Source organism: Amphibalanus amphitrite, unplaced genomic scaffold (genome assembly GCF_019059575.1).
Source record: "Amphibalanus amphitrite isolate SeventyFive unplaced genomic scaffold, NRLGWU_Aamphi_draft 000104F_arrow, whole genome shotgun sequence".
NCBI lineage: Eukaryota > Metazoa > Arthropoda > Thecostraca > Balanomorpha > Balanidae > Amphibalanus > Amphibalanus amphitrite.
Genome location: NW_024881599.1, coordinates 242,801 through 264,094, shown reverse-complemented (window position 1 = coordinate 264,094; position 21,294 = coordinate 242,801). Strand labels below are relative to the sequence as shown.

At 52.9% G+C, this 21,294-nt stretch overlaps 2 protein-coding genes across 2 annotated transcripts; one reads left to right on the top strand and one right to left on the bottom strand.

Annotated features, from left to right (window-relative positions):
• Positions 1-130: 130 nt before the first annotated feature.
• On the bottom strand, positions 131-19,335 carry LOC122380664. Its single transcript, XM_043364028.1, has 3 exons — positions 19,109-19,335; positions 3,524-3,616; positions 131-1,011 (listed from the first exon to the last, which is right to left on the bottom strand). The coding sequence occupies exons 2-3, from the start codon at positions 3,608-3,610 to the stop codon at positions 196-198; spliced, it is 903 nt and encodes a 300-aa protein (XP_043219963.1). The 5' UTR covers positions 3,611-3,616; positions 19,109-19,335; the 3' UTR covers positions 131-195.
• On the top strand, positions 3,609-16,292 carry LOC122380668 (ubiquitin carboxyl-terminal hydrolase 37-like). Its single transcript, XM_043364034.1, has 3 exons — positions 3,609-3,635; positions 14,781-15,605; positions 15,861-16,292. The coding sequence occupies exons 1-3, from the start codon at positions 3,609-3,611 to the stop codon at positions 16,290-16,292; spliced, it is 1,284 nt and encodes a 427-aa protein (XP_043219969.1).
• Positions 19,336-21,294: the final 1,959 nt, after the last annotated feature.

Sequence of the window (21,294 nt, the reverse complement as noted above, 5' to 3'; positions counted from 1 at the left end):
ATCGTTTACCGTTTTCTTGGGTGTTTCTGGAAGTGAAGCTACAAATGGCATCGTGCCTATGTTCGCGTCTTTTCATTGAACCGATCTCCCAGCTCAGATAGGTACCTACATTCCAGATGTCATTGTTCAACGTTCAACGACAAAGTCCTGGTGCCTTGCTCATGCAACGACAGGTGCGCATATAAAGAATAAAAACTAGAAATAAAACAACCGTGCTGGCCTGAACGGCTCGAGACTGTGCTGGAAACTACAAAATCTCACTGATGTGTGCCGACGTGTGTGACTCACGCGCATCGGTCTGCGAGACAGCGGACCGCACTGCTTCTGCGACCGGTCCCGGATGCGCTCCAGAAGCTCGTGGTCCCTCCTGCGCAGCTCGGCGTTAATTCGCAGCCTCTCCGCCTGGCGCTGCTGAGGAGTAGGCTTCTCTCGCACTACATGAATCTCCGGCATTGTGAGCTCGGGCATCGTCAGCGAACTGCGGATACTGCCTGCCCTCGGTTTGGACTCGACCGCAGTCAGGTTGTCGTCACTCAGTGTACGGTGGAGCGGCGCATCTGCTTCGTCGACGGGTTCACTTACCGCTGCGGGAGGAGGTGCCGAGGAGCGAGCAGGTGCCGATTTCTTGATCGGCTCCAGCGGGTAGCTCTTGTCCCAGCCAATGGGAGACGTCTGGTGCGCGGAGCCAGCGGATGCGGCAGTTCCTGCGCGCCGGGACTGGAACATGGCGCGCACCTTTCCGCCGCTACCGGCCGTCGATGAGGCGGCCGAGCCCATCGGAGCAGCCCGGCCTCCGGTAGACACGGTGGCCGCAGTGCTGCCGTTGGTGACCCGACCCCTGGCGGCGACCGGCTGCCGCGACGGTGGCGCCGCCGCGCGGGGGGCAGGCTCAGCTGTAGTTCTCTCGGTCACCGCGGCGGGGCGGGCGGGCTCGGCCGGCGCGGCGCGCACCGGAGCCAGCTCGGCCAGTCTCTGCTGTCGCTCAGCAGCGGAGCGCTGCTGGAACTGAGACTGAAACCAGAGGCGCTGTGTTAATAAAAAATCACAAAATAATGGCGATGGCATAGCTGATTTAGGCTGAATTGGCGTCACCAGTGGACAGTGGTGCTGGTCAGTGGTCAGAGGTTGGTTGCTGAGGTAACGCAGTTTGTTTCATCAACTACTCAAGTGGGATCGATTTGTCAGTCCTAATGACAGGCATTAGGAAGCCTTCCTTTTGATACAAGGCAGTTGCGTGTTCCATATAAAAGGCTCTCGGAACTATGATTTGTTTTCCGATGTTGGCAGGCAGGCGCACACAATCGGATGGCCAAACACGACACCTCGGCAAATACGCTGAGCCAACAGAGGCTGAAATTGGTCACCTCACGTCAGGGGGATCGGGGTGATTTCGTCCTAACTTCAAGGAACTACGCCGCACTTATTTCAGGTTCAACGCAAAACTTCGGTCGGACCTGTCTTTTCATGTAAAGTGGTAAGCAAAAGCTCTAATCCTCGGCCACCGTTCCGTGCTTCTATCCTCAGGATACAGAAATCCTTCTCCTCCACGCCGCAACCCCCCTCCGGGCTGGACAGGCAACTTTATCTCATGCGGACTGCTCCCTTGGAGCGGCACCGCTGCTCCTGAGGGAGCGCACCCCGTAGCCGGGTGCAGTGAGTGCCTTGTGGCTGGGTGGCCTGTCCTCTGGACGGGCTCAGCCCCGGCGACTCACTAGGGTGCCTGCCCAGACCAATGTCTCCCCCTTTATCCTATCATCCTCCCGGCTCTGAAATGGTCTTGCCAGACCGAAAGGGCCTAACCCAACAAAACAAACAAACAATCCTCGGCTTCGATCAGCCACGTCTATCACGGCATTCGTTTTTCAGGGCTGTTTTTAGCCACTGCCCCTTGCTTCAATCCCAGTCGAGCCTGTGTTAATCACGAAGGCACGCTCCCCGTTACGCAAACGTGTTTTTCAACATTTTCACACGTGCCGAGCCGCAGGGTGATTGGATGCGATCATGTTGACGAGAGTACCGCCGCAGGAGTTCCGAGTATGTAGACTGTAGAGAGTGAGTGGGTCAAGGAGCAGACTAGGTTACACAGGATCCGTTCCGAGAGACCGTGTCAGCGGGTAATGTGGAATGCACTGTAGGCTGTTCCGCTCAGTCCCGACCTCGGCAGAAACCGCCCCACACAGGTAGGACGAATGATGTAGGAGGTAGGACGTGGCGCGGGGGTGGATGTTGACTGAGGTGGGTCCACGTCCCCTCCACTCCGTCTGTTCGACATAGCGTGACCGGTAATTACGCCACGGCAGCGCCCTCGAGCTGCCCCCAGCCAGCCCGTCCGGTCGATGCTGCTCAGTTGAGTCCGGCCGGATGGCCCCTCACGCTGCCTGGCACCGTCCCGCGGACGTTATGGCCGTCCGACACGCTGGTTTACACCACCTGCCCCCCCCCCCTCTCCCCCCCCCCCCAGTCGTCCCGTCTGTCCAGTGAAATGCTCCCCAACGACCAATGCCTGCGAGCGAAGGGTACGTAATGGCGCCAGTGCGTCGTTGTGACTCGCTCGGGAGAGTCGTGCCTGCGCGAATGCAAATACCTGCTGAATAGGCGAACGGGTGTGCCTGGTCAGAGAGAATCTGTCTTGGGCCAAGGTTGCGATTCCCGAAGTCAAATGTCACGCCATGCTGATTGGTCCGATGGCGTTAATATTTGATGGCGGCCTTGACCATTATGTTAGGGGGAGAGCAGGCTAACTGTCGTCCCTCAATGAACGGCGCGCTAAGCTGGCGTAGTACCTAATTAGTCAGAGAATGGTGATGCATCGCAGCTTTTTGTCACTGGAACACGCTTGAGGCCGCAAGGTCGGGGTCACGATGGTGGGCCTTGTTAGTCTGTGGTCCGTGAAGTCCGAGATGAGACTAGTTGAACATAAAACGGTCTGTGTCGCTACATTTGCGTAACGGGTAAAATGAAATCTGTATCTCGTTTCCCACGCTAATTACGACCTTGCCACAGTGTTATCCATTTGATCATCTTTGTACGTACCTAGTACCTACTCAGTACTCATCTACCCATATTGGCGAAGAAAGTGGTGAAAGGTGAGATCTATTCTTATTCTTTGGGTGGCAAACATTTATGATTCCAATTATCGAACAGGATACGACGCTGCCAACGTCCCTTCTTTCGCCATTTAGCGTGGCAGTGAACATGTGACACTGCAACGTCTCAGCCTATTGCACCTTCTCGGTTCTGAGTCATTTGTGCGTCATTCTCACTCTCCCAACTCCCGCTCCATGTCTCTCTCTCTCTCTCTCTCTCTCTCTCTCTCTCTCTCTCTCTCTCTCTCTCTCTCTCTCTCTCTCTCTCTCTCTCTATCTCTATCTCTATCTCCCTTTCTCCGTCCCTCCCTCCTCCTCCCTCCAATGCCCCTCTGTGACGTCATCCGTCACGCCCGGCTAACCCGTCAGTACCCCTTATGACGTCACACCTCCACACCTCCCCTCATCACGCCGCACCTGCGGACCGTGCCACTGACCTGCATGGCCGCCAGCCGGCTGGTGCCGCGTGCCTTGGAGACCGGCTGGGGGATGCCGCTGGCCCGCGGCTGGGTGACCGCAGCCATGGCGACCTGCGAGGACAAACAGACAGTGCGTGAGCTCAATATAGCCTGATGATCAGAGCGTGGGTTAGAATCGCCCTGGTGAACAGATTGCGTAGGTTAAATTGTTCTTATATGCTCAGGGTTAGATTCGGCTGAATAGGGAATGTGTGAGACACTTCGTCAACTGCATGGAAGAACGACAGTGCAATCCGCTGCGGCTGTAAAAGTGTGACAGCGCGGAGAAAACGTCCAATTTAGAACGTCGTTGCGTGGTGGAATGCAATCTAGGGCGTTTCTAAGCGACGGTCTGTAACTATGTTGGTAACGACTGACGACATACCGGGAGACGTTGGCAGTTACTACCGCTGTGGTCTGGGTGCAGGTTGACATGCAGTCATGTGCGCATAACGGGCGCAGGACGAATGAAGATTGTGTATGACATGGGCATTGGGCATGGTGCATGGCAGCTATACAGTGAATGTATACAGTGAATGTATACTATACAGGCTATGTCACAATGGGTGTTCAATAGGTGCGGAATGGTGCGTGGTGGGTGTGCCATGGGTGTCTTGTGGTTGTCTGGGTGCACCGTGGCTATGCGACGGGTGCGTCATGGAAACAGCGTAGACGGGTGCTCTGTGGGCACGGGCACAGCGCTGTAACCGTCACAGTCGGCCGGCCGGTCCCAGGGTCGGTCGGCCGACGCCGCTCCGCCGGCGGACGGCGCTCGAGCCCCTCGAGCCGACCGACAATTATTGTCTGCACCACCCCCGGCGGCGGCCCACGCGACGGTGCACAGCAGCGGCGTTGGCAGCCCCAGGCCCACGGCGGTGGCCGCATAGTAGACGGCAGCGACCGGCGGCGGCGGCGGCGGTCAGTGGCGGTCCGGTGTGCTCTGGGCGCTGGTGGCACTGGCTGTTCACGATGATGGAAAAGTGTATGTGGGTGACGGTAGCGAACCTGACTAGCCAACGCTGCGGTGGAAGAATGCAGACGGCCGCACTTCGGTAGCGAACATTGCTAGTCAGCGCTGCAGTGGAAGATTGCATACGGCGGCAGTCCTGTTAGCGGACATTACTAGCCAGCGCTGCGGTGGTAGTAATGTCCGCTAACATTACTACCACCGGACACGAATACAATCGTGTCCGGACAAAATTTCGTCTGACATTTTTTCGTCGGACAGTTTTTTGTCCGCAGATTTTCGTCCGACTTTTATTCGTCTCGCATTTTTTCGTCTGTACATTTTTTCGTCTGTTCATTTTTTCGTCTACATTTTTTCGTCCGGACATTTTTTCGTTCGTATATTTTTTCGTCTGTACATATTTTCGTCCGGACATATTTTCGTTCAATAAATTTTACGTCTGTTCACCCAAGGTTGAGTGAAAACATACTACAATGCTATTCAACTGTGGAGGCAAATGACGTCATAATAATACTCGGGGCGAAGCATTGCAGTGCCGAAGGCATTGCCTTAGGAGAGATTACAGGCAATGGTAAGTCAAATATTTTTAGGTTAAGTGGTTGTGTATCTGGCTTCAGGCCGAAGGCCTGAAGCCTGATGCATAACCACTTAACCTAAAAATATTTGACTTACCATTGCTTGCAATCTATTCATGCAAGTAACTTTTTCCTTATCCCCTGGTAGGCAAACATCAGTAGGTAAGGTTAGGTAAGTTTAGGTTAGGTTAGGTTAGGTTAGGTTAGGTTAGGTTAAAGGTTAGTTTAGGTTAGGTTAGGTTAGGTTAAGGGTTACGCTAAAATTGTAGACGAAAAAATGTCCGGACGAAAAAACGCACAGACGAAAAAATATACGAACGAAAAAATGTCCGGACGAAAAAATGTACAGACGAAAAAATGCACAGACGAAAAAATGTACAGACGAAAAAATGCGAGACGAAAAAAAGTCGGACGAAAATCTGCGGACGAAAAATTGTCCGACGAAAATCTGCTGGACGAAAAACCGTCATGGAATCAATACAATTCATAGTGCGGCGGCAGTCCTGTACCGGTAGCGGACATTACCAGCCCGCCCGGCGCAGCGCAGCGGTACGGCGCTGACCGGCGCGGGTCCGCGGCTCGCGGAACGGTCGCTGAACCGTTGTGCCGCCACTGCCGCCACTATCATACACCACTATCAGCCAGTCCAGTCCAGGGGTCAGCAGGAGACATGCACTGTGGCGCCGCCCGCTGCAGTCGCGGTGAGGCGACGGCTCGGTACCATGCTCCTTCGTGAACTAACGGGTAACTTTTCAGTTCTGATGCCGTAGCCACGTCTCGCACAAAATCGAAATGGCACTGTCGACGCGACTAGCGCACATGACGTGTTCATCTCCCGATTCAGGCTTAGCTCTGGTCTCAGCTTAGCTCTTTCATCCGTGACCAACAGCCTACCACGCAAGCATTTCACAAGGTCTAGTGCCTACTCCCAAGTTTCCAACTCTTTTACCTTCCGCCTTGATTTCGATTGATCACAAGCCCAACTGGCCTCGGAAGCCGATTGTAACCTATACCAATACCACAGTCGAACTCAGTCGTGCTGCTGTGTCACCGAGCTGTTTGTTCCGCCGTCCCGGAACGAAACTGACTGTGCATGTTCCGCCAGAGACAGTGACGGTCGGGAGAAGGTGAAGTGTCCGGAAGACGAGCCGAGAAGGTGCCGGAAGAGCGATCAGTGATCATGATTGACTAGTTTTAGGAACGAAAGTTTCTTCAGTTCTTCAGGTGGGAGGGAGGAATAGGAAGAGAGAGAAAGAGAGAGAGAGAGAGAGAGAGAGAGAGAGAGAGAGAGAGAGAGAAAGAGAGAGAGAGAGAGAGAGAGAGAGAGAGAGAGAGTGACCTCGTAGAATAAAGAGCAGGCCTTGGCAATGCCTCACAATCGGGTAGCTTTCCGCGTTCACCTCTGACAGCACACACGCAGACAGACAGCTCGCTTGTCGAGGTCGGGGTTCCCCGGGGGCGACGTGGGCCAACCGGAAGGACCTGTGACGTCATCAGGCGTGACCTCAGCCTCACGGACGGAGCGGGCCGGCCGCCAGCCACCGCCGAATAACAACAAAGACCGAGCAGGGGACACCGGTGAGTGGAGACGGTGATTCAAAGGCGTTCCCTGCGTGCGGGTGAAGGGGGAGGGCGGATGGACTGGTTCTCGTCAGGGGGAGTGTAGAAAGGTGTGATAACATTCCGCTGACGGTGTGAGGCCGCGGGCAGAGTCCACTGGCCCCGTGGCCCAGAAAGTCGGCTGCAGTGCCGGCGATGGTTTGACCCGGGGCGTGTGGAGAATGGAGATTATTGCGGTCCATGCAGACGTGCGGAGAATGCGGCACAGAGTGAATGCAGTGCAGCGGGGTAGGGTAGGGTCCGGGTGCTGATAAAGAACCGTTAGGCAGGGGCGACGGTCTGTGTTTCACGTCGCTGTGGGATACGGGGTAGGTAGCGAACAGGCGTGCGCCCGCATCAACAGCCTCCGTGCTGTTCGTATTGTGCTAGTAAACGCTTTGACAGAATAACCGATGGATGTTGGACTTATGTATCTTCCAGCCATAGGTTTTGCAATCGGCGGTCTGGCGATCGTATACTGGCGGCCGTTCCCAACGCACCAACACCATTGAATGGCTTGACAACCGGAGCGCTGTATCAACACTTCAACAGTCCCCATGCACTAGCAACCAAAGGCCTCCCACAAAACTGACAACGCTTACCTAGGGGCTCATGAAATTGACGAGGCAAATATCGCACCACCTTCACAGCTCACTCTTCAATCGATCGGTGCTCGCTTTGTCACTTCATTTCATTCATTGTCATTTCATGACCAATAACTGACACGTCATTCTTCATTCAGTCGACTGCCCAAACTTCCCCGTCCAGCCAGTGACCAGTCGCGTCGGTTCGTTCGCCGGACTCCCGCCGTTTCGTGCCACGCTGACAGTCGTGAGAACCGCCGTCAGTCTGAGCCCTGTGAATATGGACAGTCTAATGACCAGCAGCCGCGCAGCCGAGGTCGATGACGGCAGGTTTCGGCCGGCTCAGACAGTCACCTGAGAGGCTTCCTTTTTTATTTGTCTCTGTCAACCGCAACCGATAGGAATCAGCTGTGTTTTTTCGTCTTCGTCGACACGCCCTTCCAGCCTTCACTAGTGCTGTCAATCGGAACTTGAATCTTCGGAATTCCGATTTTGTCCAATGTCCAATTCGGAATTCGGTTGGACAATGGCAGCAGGCTTTGGACAACTTTGGACAATCGCTTGCTACACCTCAACATTTTTAAAAAGTAGTCGTGTTTAACATTGATTGGCTATTAGAAAGCTCAGCTTTCGATATAATTAAGTATTAACACTTTTGAGATGTAACGGTACATGAAAAGCAAATTAAATAACAGTGTTGAGTGTAAACTATTGCGTAGGTGTCGGACATCTTTGGACAAATGGCTGGCTTGGACATTTTTGGACGGACAATCGACGCAAGCATTGGACATTGGATGGACTTTGGACATACGTTTTCTGAAATTGACACCACTAGCCTTCACCCTCGGCTGTCGGCGTCCCGTCGCGCGTCCTCTCGGGTGATCCGACAGCGCCGACAGCGCCCATCTAGGGCGGAAGCCGCACTAGGTGACTCACCGCCGTCAGTGCAGCCGCTGCAAACGGCGCCCGCCTGCAACATTGCAGCAGTGCAGCGGAGGCGCGCCGGCCGGCCACGTGACCCGAGGCGCTCGCTCAGTGGGAGTCACGTGACCCACACAGGCGCGTCCGGTGGCGGTCATGTGCTCGGCGGAGGTGTGGACCACCGTGGCACGTGACCCCGCCGACCGGACAGATGGGCCGCGGCGCCGGCACGGAATGTTGCCTCCGAGGACCCGAGGTGGATTGTGTTTGGGTCAGACGAGCTGAGACATGGGCTCAGCATTGACGGGCCGAGATTGTCAAATGTCGGTATCGACTAAAGTCGAGACGTGACCTTTGGTTTTGGAATGTTGGTATGAAGTTTATGCGTTACGTAGGCAGACAATTCGAGTTTATCCTTGCGCCGAGTTTAGAGAAGACGCGTTTCGGCAGTCGGTCAGGCCTCGCTGTGGCGGAATTACATCACGTATCTGACGGGATGACTCACAACCAGCCAGGCGAGTCTGTTTATATTGCGAGTTGTGGTCATGGGACAGAGAAACCGACGCCAAATAAGGCCGCAGAGCTCAATGGGCACACCGGACGGTCGCCGTGCGGACGGTCACGTAAACCCAAAACATGTGTTACAGCGAGGTTTCCTGAGGGTGATTACTCAAAAGAAAAGTAATCATAGTGACATCCAGCTTGCAGTTTAGCGAAAAACGCGGTACTTCCTCGACTGATATGAGTGTTGTTATGAGTCTATGACTGTCGCCTCAGGCGACCGTCCAGTCGCAGCTCCGCCAGGCCCGGCGCTGAGGGCCGTACCATCTCGATCGCCTACACCTGGGAGGGAGCACCAGCTGCGCTGTATCGACCCAGCTGGGCACCGCCTGTGATCCGTTGGTTGGTTGGTTGGTTTTGGGTTAAGCACCACATCCAGTGGACCAAGGTGCTAACCGGAACTCTCACGCTGTTCCAAGCGGTCAGGTAGCGGCAATGCCACGTGCATTGCCCGGGAATCGAACCCGGATGGCCGAATCTAGAGGCAAGTATCTTACCCATAGACCGGAATGCTCCCCGCCTGTGATCCGTGACTAATACGGCGGCGTCACCTTTGCCGCACGCGTCGGCGTCGCCCGTGCAGTGAGCCGCCGCCGCCGCTGCTGCCCCGCAGTGGAGCGACCGTTACGTTTAAATTTCGCCCGGCGAGCATAATCGCGCGGTCAGGCGGGCGTTGAGACTAGAGATGTCAATCGGATGCCAATTTTTTGGTATACCGATACCAAACCGATACCAACTTGGTATTTGGTATTTCAATCCTAATGTACTTGGTATTTTGTTGGTATTATGAACCCTCACTTATGTATAAGAGGCTGAGAAATTGGTTAAAAGTCGGTATTTCCCTCATGTTATGAAGTTGGTTCGGTATCGGTATTTCTTCACGGTTTATGTTGGTATTTGGTTTGGAATTCCTTCGCCACTGCCTCTGGCTACCCAGACTCCAGTACCTGCTCAGAGCCGCACCAGTATATCTTCAGCCGGATATACTAAACGAGCTGGACGTAACCCTGAAGTCAGCAGTTCAGGATCTGACCAACGTCTACTTTGACCAAACTAGCTGGCAGCAGGCGGTCCTACCCACCTCTCTTGGAGGGCTTGGTCTCAGACGAGTTACAGACGTCGCCCTGCCCAGCTTCATAGCTTCATTCCACCGATGTCAGCAACTGCTGTCTTCTCTTCTACCTCCTCTCTTCACTGCCGCTATTTCTAAGGAGCTGGATGAATCGACGGCTGACTGGCTGACAAAGGCAGGTGACAAAATGACTCCAGACGCTGATGCTCGCCACCAGCAGAAGAAGTGGGACTATCCCCTCGCAGAAAAGCAGAGAGATTCTCTGCTGGCTGCGGCCAACCAGTTTGAGCGTGCTCGACTCCTCAGCGCAGCGACACCTGAGAGCGGCGCATGGATGCGAGCATTACCGTCTGCGAGTCTCGGCACCCTTCTAGATAACAACACCGTCCGTATCGCCATAGCCCTACGAGTCGGGGCCGACGTGAACAGCAGCCATGTCTGCAAGTGCGGCGCGGTGGCAGACTGCAAGGGTCATCACACGCTCACATGCCGCTTCAGCGCTGGAAGACTTCCCCGACACACAGCGTTGAATGAGGTCATCAGTGGTCGATAAAACTTCCAACGTGCCAACGCTCGTTGGAGCAAGATATTAGCAATACTTGGAAGAGCTGGAGACAGTCCGCCCGTCTACATGGATGCTTCCTTACGCCTAAAATACAGCATTGACTTATGACTTTCTAATCGTCCGGTGCTGGTATCGGCTGCTCGGTACCGCGTGTATGTTCCCTCATTCACTCCTGGCAGTGGCGGATCTACGTTGGGGCAAAATGGGCAATTGCCCCCCCTAAACGGAAAATCTCTGGGCAAACATATCTTTTTGCCCCCCCTAAAAAAACTACAACTTGAATACTAAAAATATGGTGTTTGAAAAGAAAATGTGAAATAAATGGAGGACTAGAAGGTTGTCATATTCGTGATATTAAGTTGTGAGCTGATAAAAAGTCCTCCGCCCCATGAATGTCAGTCCATCATCCATCAGCAGTGCTACTACTGCTACTGCTACCAAAAAATAATAATAACACGATTTATTGAAACCTTGAACCAAGTAAACAAACCGTCAACAGCAGACCACCAGACGCCAGTGGGATCAGGGGTCACCACACTGGTGAGCGGTTGGGCAGTGGTGGGTTTGCATGGGTATATAAGAAGTGTTTGCATAATATTTTATTGCTAGATAGCATGGGTGTAGGAGCTGAAAAAAATATTGGTGGGTATAAATATCCATTAGTACCTAGCATTTCCACTGTGGCTACATTAGTTATGTCCAGAGGCGGATACAGCCATTTCCAAAGGGGGTGCCAAAAGGGGTGCGCTGTGTCACTCAGTGATGGCCAGAAAGAACGGTGTACTGCGTGCCTTTGAGAACAAGTGCGAGATAGGTTTCTGAGAGGAATAACGTAAAGAAGATTACCAATCGCGGCTTTTTCATGAGCCATACCGTTATCTAACGGGGACAAACACAGAAAGGCTCAGTCAGAGCTTTTGGTTTGCGAGGTGTTGGAGAAGCTCAGTATGTTGTGGGAACTTAACGCTGTTCAGTGTGATTCCGTTGGCTGTTGCGCTGTGGTCCTATGTAGTCTGTAGATTGTAGAAGCATCGTTTATCTCCTCTCGAAAGTAACACTTATTGTATAATTTTGCTAGCTCGCGAAGTTTAGTCCCAAAGTTAAGGAATGTTCATTGTAATTGCATCAATAAATGCAGGACCGAAAACAAATGCGCTGTTCTTCGTCTATTTCTTGTTGGGATTCTTAATCGACTGATCTCATTTTCTATTACCGGAAACAACTGTTAATACGTTTAACTACGTGGCAACCCTGACTGCGTAGTGCGTATAGTATCGCAGGGACGCTGATGTGGCCTTTGGTCGTGGGCATTTACACATGAACCTGCTGCTGCTACCCTTATCGGTCTCCGGATACAGAAGCCCTTGAGAACCGGCGCGGGCGGACCTTTCGGACGAGGTCTTGCCGAGGTGATGCGGGAGGTAGAGGACGGACCGTCCATAGCGCCGGTGAGCTATTCTCTAACCCGCGCCCCGCTGGGGGGGGGGCAGAATCTGCCCCCCCTCCCGTTTTTCGCCAATAACTTCTAAACGCGTTACGCCAGCGACGTCAAACTTTCAGTACCTTATCATACATCAATTTGACACGTTCCCTGAAAATTTGAGCAAAATCCGTCGGAAAATTTTTGAGAAATTGACGTTTTAGTGACGTCATGTTCGCCATTTTCGCCTCAAAAACGGCAAAATTTCAAACGCCGCTAACATCTTCATTTTTAAAGGAATCAAGACGTAACAAAAAAGGTTATACGTGATTCTACTTTGTCTATCAAATGGCTATCTCGGTTTTTTGAAAATTCTGGATTTTGGCCAAAATTTTTCCAAAAAACTGACTTTTTGGGGAAAATATTTATAAAATCAAAAATTTTGAGTTTATCGAAAAAACCGGAATATATGTCAAAGAAGTGGTCTATGTGCACCTACATACCAATTTTTAGAAGAATCGGTTCAAAAATGTGGGAGTTATTCAAAATTTTATGACGTCACGACACACAAAAATTTTGAAAAATGATTTTTTTGGAAGTTCTGGACCTCGTACGGAAACAAAAATAGCACCATTCGATTCGCCGTGAAAAACTGCATCGAATAGACACCTTTTTAGGCCTTAACAACCAACTTCAAAATTTGACCTCACTTGACCTGACCTTGACCTGACCTCGACCTGAAATTCATCCAGAGGTGGTCCATATCACTTATTGAGTGTGCCTATTGAATTCCATGAGTAAAATGACCCATAAAACATGTGTCGCACATGCCCTTTTCTATATTTTGTTTTTGGTGACCTGACCTGACCTGACCTGACCTTGACCTTGACCTTTGAATGACATTGTGTGCAATGAATATTGTCTTGGTAGTCTAAGAACACGTTTTGGGCAATCAGTCTCAGTCCATTCTTCGGCAACTACGGTGCAAGGCCGATACTGTAGAAACTTGTATTTTGTACCCTTGACCTGACCTTGACCTGACCTCTGACCTACTTAAGCAAAAAAATTTTGGCTCTTAAGATCCGCCTTGTTGAGAGCTTTCGATTGCCGTTTTCCCCGTCTTTCTACGACCATCGGTTCGGAAGTTAGACAGGGGGGCAGAATCTGCCCCCCCCCCCCCCCAGCAGGGCGCGTATGGCTGAATAGCCCAGCGGGGCGCGGGCTAACTATCTCCCGGAGTCAGGGTGGCTGCAATTTTTTTTGCGCTGCCCTGGCTTGGCCGTACTGACAAAAATGTAAAAAAAAAAAAGTCCCGAAATCCGAGGAGAAAAATAGGGGTAGCTCGTTTTTTTTTTTTGTTCCTAAGACTGGACGTTTGAAATTCTCGCCGACTTGCCTGGCGGCGCAATGTTTGCCCCCCCTAAACTCAAATCCTAGATCCGCCACTGACTCCTGGTCACCCTTCGGTCACCCCTCGCTGGGTCGGGCCAGTCGGCTATTTTTATCCTCTTTCCGGCTAGGCCACCCGCTAAGCTCCCGCCGTGCCGCGCCGTCTGCGAGGGACCTGACCCTTCTGCCGGCAGAGGTTTCTCCAGGTGTCTCCAAGGAGCCATCGTAGCGCTAAGGGTGTGCTCCGCATACACATGCATTGATTTTCGCCCTTACTAGCAGGGCCGCTGGCACGCGTTGGCAGCGCCCCGCGGGCATTTTTTCGCTTAGGGTCATTTTGTGGTAAGGAGGATCAGAAAATCGCCCTTCCAACTTTCTCCAGGCCTGGGTGTTTTATCGAGCGCGCCTGAAAACGCACAGTGGACCGGAATCACACTTCGATTGCGTTACTTCGTATAAGGTAATACGATCAAAAGTGCGCTCTTTTCTCAATCAATAAGGACAAGTGCGTTAAAACACACTTATAAAGTTTTAAGTTAAAAGCTTTAAAATGCTAAATTTCAGCATTTCTACGCTGATGATAATCGTTAGTTGTTTCAGACTTTGGCATGAAAACGTAGGCATTCAGATCCACCGTGTGACCGGTCACCGTATGCAGTAGTGTGATGGTGTGAGTTGGGGAGTCAAGGCCGTGTGGGGAGAAGGTGAGGAGATGCCGGTGTGCCGACGCGGCAATTGGCAGTGATTAGACAGTTGTGCATGCATTGTTCATCTAGCATATCATTTGCTTGGGCGAATTTATAGGCATGGCGCCTGTTTATCCGTCTAATTCAAAGGAAAGGTGTGAGTACCAACACTGGTCGTACTTGTCATAGTCATAGTCCAGGTCCTGAAATGACTGGCACCTGAAATTTTCAGGATATATCGCAAGAGGCTCATTCCCAGACGTTGTGCCAAATTTTGCGGCGCTACGCGACACCACCTTTTACGCTATTCGCGAAAAAAACTTAGGGAGGCTGCATCCCCCCTCCCACCAGGCGAGGGCTAAGTTGGAGACAGTGATGGGACTAAGATGTTCGTTGGAGCAACTCCAAGCATTTTATCGACCTCTGGAGGTCATCAGGAGAGCTCTGCAGTCGGCCGGCGTGCCCGCCCTCTTAGAACCGCTCGGCATCAATCGAGGTGACAGCAAACGCCCAGATGGAATGACCATCTTCCCTTTCACACAGGGACAGTGCCTTGTCTGGGATGTTACGTGCGTCAACACGTACGCTGAGTCCCGCCTCGCCTCGGCGGTGGTCCAAGCAGGGGCAGCTGCCGCTGAAGCGGAAGAAGAAAAACGTAGAAAATACCCAGAACTCTGTCGGCGCTTCCGTTTTCAGCCAATCGCTTTTGAGACAAGTGGCTCCTGCGGCCCATCAACAAAGAGTCTTCTCCGAGAAATCGGAGCTCAGGTGTCCGCGGTCACGGGAGAGAGACGGGAGACGGAGTGGCTTCTCCAGCGGTGTTCGATCGCCATCATCAGAGGCAACGCAGCTTCCATCCTGCTGACAAGCACTTCGCTTCCTTCCCGCCCACCTCAGCGTTTGGAGGTGGCCAAGGATGTCCGACAGCGCAGCCAGTGCCAGCTTGAGGCGCGCAAGAAGAGGAGACAAGCAGGGTCAGAGAGCAAGGCACAGACGACCAGTCACGACCTACAGCTGAATCCAGTCATCCCGCCGCTCGACTCGGACAAGAACAGCAAGGACCCACTCTACATCGGCCTGCCCAACTATGGGAACACCTGCTATCAAAACGCCACCCTGCAATCCCTGCTGGGTCTCCAACCGTTCCAGAGTGAGATGGTGTCCCTGATCTCGGGCCCGGTCGAAAGCGGCCAGTGCCGCACGCTGTGTGGCGTTGCCAAACTGATGGATCTTCGCCAGAAGGCGCTCAGCAAATTAGTCTTCAGCCACCTGAATGACCTGCGCGATGTTTTCGCCGACATCGATCCGGCGTTTCGAGGCACCGAGATGCAGGACGCCAACGAGTTCCTGTTGCGCCTGCTGGACACAATGAAAGACGAAGTCGACGCTCGACGATCGACAGACAACCCGGTCCGCGACAACTTCCATTACCAGACCCTCGAGAGTTACAGGTGCACAAAGTGTCATGAGACAGTTCTGAAGCGCCAAGAGAACATCAGCTGGTTTGTGAGCGTACCGCACCACCAGGGCACCGAGGCGCCCACGCTGCAGGACGCGCTGCGGCTGAGCATGCGACCCGACCGGCGCCACCTGCTCTGTCAGCACTGCTGCCACGATGAGTGTTACGTCACCACCAAGATAAGTCAGCTTCCCAGGACACTGATCCTCCAACTGAACCGGTGTGTCTTTCTGGGGGATGAGGCGAAGAAGATCCGGACCAAAGTGAGCATCCCCAAGTTCCTCTCGCTGAACGAGTTTGTCGCGGACGACGTCACCCGGCCTCCCGAGTGGAACTGCACAAATCCTTCCCTGTGTACTAGGGAGTCGGAGGTTCCCTCAGGCCCACCGGCCGCCACCGCCGCCCCAACAGCGCCCACCACTGCAGGCTCTCCAGTGTCGGCCGGAGCCACGGCGCCGGCTCGTCCTTCGCCATCGGCGACTGCTGCTGCTGAGTCGCCGCCATTGCCGCCACCCTAGCTGCAGGTGTTGGACGCCGCCAACTCATACTCGAAGCCGGGGCGGACCCGTGAGGACAAGGGTCGCGAGCTCCATGTTATCAGGAGGTCACAGGAGAGAGAGCCGGCCGGCGCCGTGGAACAGGTGCACCTTTCAGAGTTTTGCGTCCAGGAAGATCAGTCGCTCCGTCCCGTCGACCTGGTCGGCGACTCTACGTATCGGCTGGTGGGCGTCATCAGCCACTACGGCGGCACCGCGCACTCGGGACACTATGTGTCTGACGTGTACAGTGTAGGACGGGACATGTGGTTCCATTACGACGACCAGCGAGTCAGCTGCGTGGACGAGGCGTACGTCCTGAATGAAGGTCACCAACGGGACGGTTATACCTTCTTTTACCTCCACAAGGAGCTCTGCAGCCAGATAGTCAGGATGGAGGGTGGGGGACTGTAACTGCCGCACGGAGGATTGGCGCTTGAACGCCTCCTGACCGTGTCCGAGCGGGCATGTGTGTATGGGTTTGTGTGTGCGTGTGTGTGGATATGTACCGGAAATGTTTTGTATCACCTTTTTATCGACGCCTATAAAAAAAATTTGGAGAACATAACACCAAGATAAAGGGGTTGTGTTTATGAGTCGATTCTAACTCGTTAATTTATAATAGTGAAGGAAAAAAGTTTGGAATTGGTATTCATATTTTCTATAATTGACATCACTAGTTGAGACGGCTGAGTGCGTCAGACGTTTTGATAACGAATGTCGAACGAAAGTGGCGCTTGGCACGTTTGCACTATTATTAAGACCCTGTGGCCTGTTTACTCTTGAGAGGTGATTTACATTTTACATCCTTTCCTTTGAGAGACCTGCTTGATGAAAAGCGACGTGCTCTGATACAGTTGAACACACATTCGCGTTAGCACAAACACCTTACGGCTTACAGCTACCAAATTGCATATAGCATCTTCCAACGTTTTTAAGGATAGGTACTACGAGCCTTGGGTACTACTGATATGAAACATTCCAACTATTCACTACACCATTTCAATATATCCGTTTAACAAAATTCTACTAGTGAATAGTGTTTGTCTATTTCAAACCACCTGCGGTTACGTATACCTACGTAGGTACTACATGCGTACGAACAAAAAGTAAAGCAGTTAAGGTTAATGTCGCCGTTTTTAATATTTACTGGCGATTTTGTCAAAACATCCAAAATCCATCTATTAGCCTTATAACCTCGCGAGTGTGCATCTATGGTAGGTATGTGCAAGGTTCGAGTCGATCCTAGGTGTACCGGCTGAACCGAGTCCGAGTCCGCGCTGCGTGTGAGCTGTCTGAAGTTGGACGGACATAGGTGCTTATCGGACTTATTGTTCGGACTTATCTACACATTTTCGGTTTCCTTCGTTTCCGCTTCGAGCGACTTCAGACGGACTCGGATACGGCACAAAGCATAAGCTAAGTTGCAAGTCGCATACAGTAGGTTAGACGGTCCACCTTAAAAGACTGCCGAATAAATACTTAGGCACGCTTCACTATGATAGATGGACTTGGACACTTCACCGAGCAAAGTACGCCATCATTGTTCAACTTTTTTTATCGTTTTAACAGTAGGACTGCGATCAGCGATATAAAATAGTCGCCAGGAGGCAGTAAGCCACATTGATGGTCATTAAAAACAGTCCTTTTACGTTTGTCGCACCGCACTGGATAAAGCACAGACACACACAGCGGACAGCCGATGGGAAAGGCAAACAGTGTCCGATGGAGCGCGTCCCAGACTGTCTGTCGCTCGTCACCGTAAGTAGTCGTGGCCGCGGGTCGCGACATTTGGAGCGTGAACTTTCCTCACGGGAGTTCGGAGTACAGGGGCCCGTTTCCAGCATTGTGAAACGCGCATATGTAGGCTGGCACCATACCTGGTGCAATCAGGGATCGTTAAATAGCGTACGGCAGGTACGCAACGCCCGTAATGGATGATGAATTTAGAAATGTGAAACGACTAAGGTGGAAGAGACGAGATAGGTTCCAAGATGTACGTTTCCTTCTACCATTTCCAACGACATCTGACTAGCTACTCGCACATTGCGATATGCGATCTTATCTCATCATCTTATCGGTTAGTTATCGCACAAAGATAACTGAGGTTCTGGCCAGCGGGAAACGGACGGGAGACCGGCGCAGCGGCCATCGTGGGTTGGAGGCTGGGGCGGGGAGGGGACGGGAGAGGAGAACGGGGCAGTAAAGTAGGTACACACGGCCGGGCCGCCGGCAGTGATAACACCCTAGGTGACAAACAGGGGAGGAGGGCTGACCGCGCCGCCGCACAGACAGTCAGTCGCCGCGTGGGGGCGAGAGGAGACGACGCTGTGCGGTGAGGCGACCCGCCCCCATCCCCATCATGCCACCTAACCTCGTCTCACATTCCTTTCCTTGCCCCTTACCGTCTGCCCTCGGCACTGCCTCGTGTTTGAGGACGTAAGGACAGGAGCCGTCGCCCGGCACCGGGCAGGCGGCGCCGAGGGCAGGCCTCAAATGGCCAAATGGATGACATGCATCGCTGGGAGGTAAGCACGGGAGTGAGCGCTAAGGCCAGAACTCTGATTGGAGCCATCAGGAGCGCACGTGGGTACGTCCTACAGTGCATCGCTATTTGCAGGACATACCTGTTGGCCTCATAACCTGCACTGCCGGTGTCCCCAGCAGTAGAACCGTCACGGGCTTCGATTCAACAACACGGGCAACAAACAACGCTTCTACAGAGCCGCGTCGCGCCCACAAACGGCCGCTCGTCAAACCGCGAAGTTTGGTGTGGTCGATCTCGCCCCTGTCGCCGTGGTCGATCTCGCCCGTGTCGCCCACTGTCGCCACGGCCTGGCCAGTGTCGGCGTAAACTGGAAACCTAGGCGACCGAGCACGCTGACCGCCGAGCCACCGGTCGTTATTGACCCGGCACAACGCTGGATGGTCGTATCCCGGTCAGCTGACGACATATACAGAGCCCGTCGTGTCGTCCGTCCCGAGGGTATAACAGCGCTTATCGGCCCGTTGTTTGAAGAGGCGATGTTAATGACTTAATTGGGCTGGCATGTTGGTTGTTAGGATCAGGAAGGCGCGAATGACAACTCATTAGTGGAAGAATGTGGTGAGCAAACATTGGGCGATTACACGGCGATTCCGTGTTTTTCGGCGGATATGACATCAGTGATATGACATCAGGGCTCGAGTGATAACATGTGACACTTCAAAGAGAAGCATTCGACACTTACCTGATACGATGAATCAATCTACGTAAAAAACGTCAAACGTGAAACCTCTCGACGGCTCGTCGACGATCTTGATTTCCGGCGCTATCAGCGGGACACCTCGAAATGTTCACCGAGTGCTCTCTCAAACCTCACAGCTCCCTGAACTCTGCACCTACCGATGCAGGAGTCCTGTGTCTCCAGTGCGACCGGACGGAGCGCGACAGTCACAGACACGCCACTGCACACCCGGCTCCTCGCCGAGCTGCTGTGGCGACTGGAGCTGGAGGAGGCCGGAGGCCGGCCGGCGCGGCGTTGGGCGGCGGCGGTGGCGGCGCTGGGGTCGAGCCCGGAGCCGTCGTCGGGCGGGCGGACGGCCGATCGGGACTGTATCAAATGCATACGGCTTGATTCAATTCAATTGATTGACGGGATTGGAGAGAGAGAGAGAGAGAGAGAGAGAGAGAGAGAGAGAGAGAGAGAGAGAGAGAGAGAGAGAGACAGAGAGAGAGAGAGAGAGAGAGAGAGAGAGAGAGAGAGAAGAGAGAGGGAAAAAGGTTTTACCTGAAACGCTATTACAAAATTGTACAAATCGCAACAAACGCTTTTGTCATATTTTCACTTTTACTGCGTATAGGTGTTGATGGCCCTCGGCCTCGGACTCACATATCAATATACATAGGTAGTCGGTGCGATTGGCACATGACCGGCTGAACCATCCGTGGTGAGCCCCGAATCTTCCGCTGTTGGGTTGCCTATTCATGCCTACATGCCTATTCATTTCACCCACCCCACTGGCCATCAGATAGATAAATCAAACATCCACACTTGCTATGAAGACGTCTGTTTTAGTCAGCCAGTACCAGTATACGATGGTAAAGAAATCACACTCCGGTTCTCCACCGATAACCAACGCAAACTCCGGCGCTACGTCACCAAGCACCGCTGACGTCACGTGCACCATCAGTGACGTCACATGCACCACCGGTGACCGCGGGCGTTGTGAGTCAGCCCCGCAGTCAGCCGGGGCCCGGCTGGGAGCGCCCGGAGGGCAGTGCTGGGTGGAGACGACGGACCGGCCGCATCCAGTCACCATAAAAGGCCGCCGGCGCCCCAGCCGCCGACAGGGGACCGGCCACAGCGGAGGAGTGGGCCACTGTGGCGTGACCTTGAACGCCTCCGCTCGACGGTGACCTTAGCGGCTGCGGCTGACCTCTAGGGGACAGCAGTGACCTCAGCGGCTGCGGCTGACCTCTGGGGGACAGCAGTGACCTCAGCGGCTGCGGCTGACCTCTGGGGGACAGCAGTGACCTCTATACAGACAGGTCTGACCTCTGAGAGCCGGCGCTGACCTCCGATGGCCAGGGCTGACCTTTTACAGCTAGCGCTGACCTCTGCTAGATAAATTTAAGCATGACCTCTGGCGGCCGGTGTTTACCTCTCACGGCTACGAATGACCTCTGAGGGCGATGTTGATCTTTGGTGGTTATAGATGACCTCTGGGATCCGGTCTTTGCCTCTGATGGCTAAAAATGACCTCTGACGACTGAGTGAATCTGAGATCAGCGACTGAGCTGAGGGATATAATTAGGTACGTAAGGTTAATCAAACCAGTTAAAGGGACACTCCCACCTTAACATTAGTTTTGAGTTGAGATAGCCAAATTGGTGGCCATGGCCTGCAAATACCGGTTTGGGCACTCACAACATCGACAAATGCTTTAATTCGGAGATATGGAATTTCAAACTTGCAGTTTTCGGATTCTAAGGGGCTAGTGCATTGGTATGCTCCCTTAGAATTTGTGACGTCAGCGGAGATCTAACGATTTTTAAATCGTTTACTAAAACGTTTGGTAGCACGCGGTGGTGTATGCTGCTTTGCGCGCAACAAATGCCGCACTTTCAAATAAAGTCGCTAGGAACCGCGGAGATCCCAAAAAGTAAACAAAAGTAAAAGTCTAATATCTTGAAAACCGGTGAATATTTTTCGATGAAATTTGGTAAATATTCGTTTTCGCTCTTTCTGAACAGAGCGACATCACTTTCGTGCCAATTCATTAACTTTTTTGAAGGTGGGAGGGTCCCTTTAATCAAACCATCAAATCGGTCGTTTTACCAGCGCACGGACAAAAATTGTGTAATTTCTTTTGCTTCGGGAAAGCAATTTGGGTTTCTTTGTTATTACCAAACGCTATTCAACCAACGTCCAAC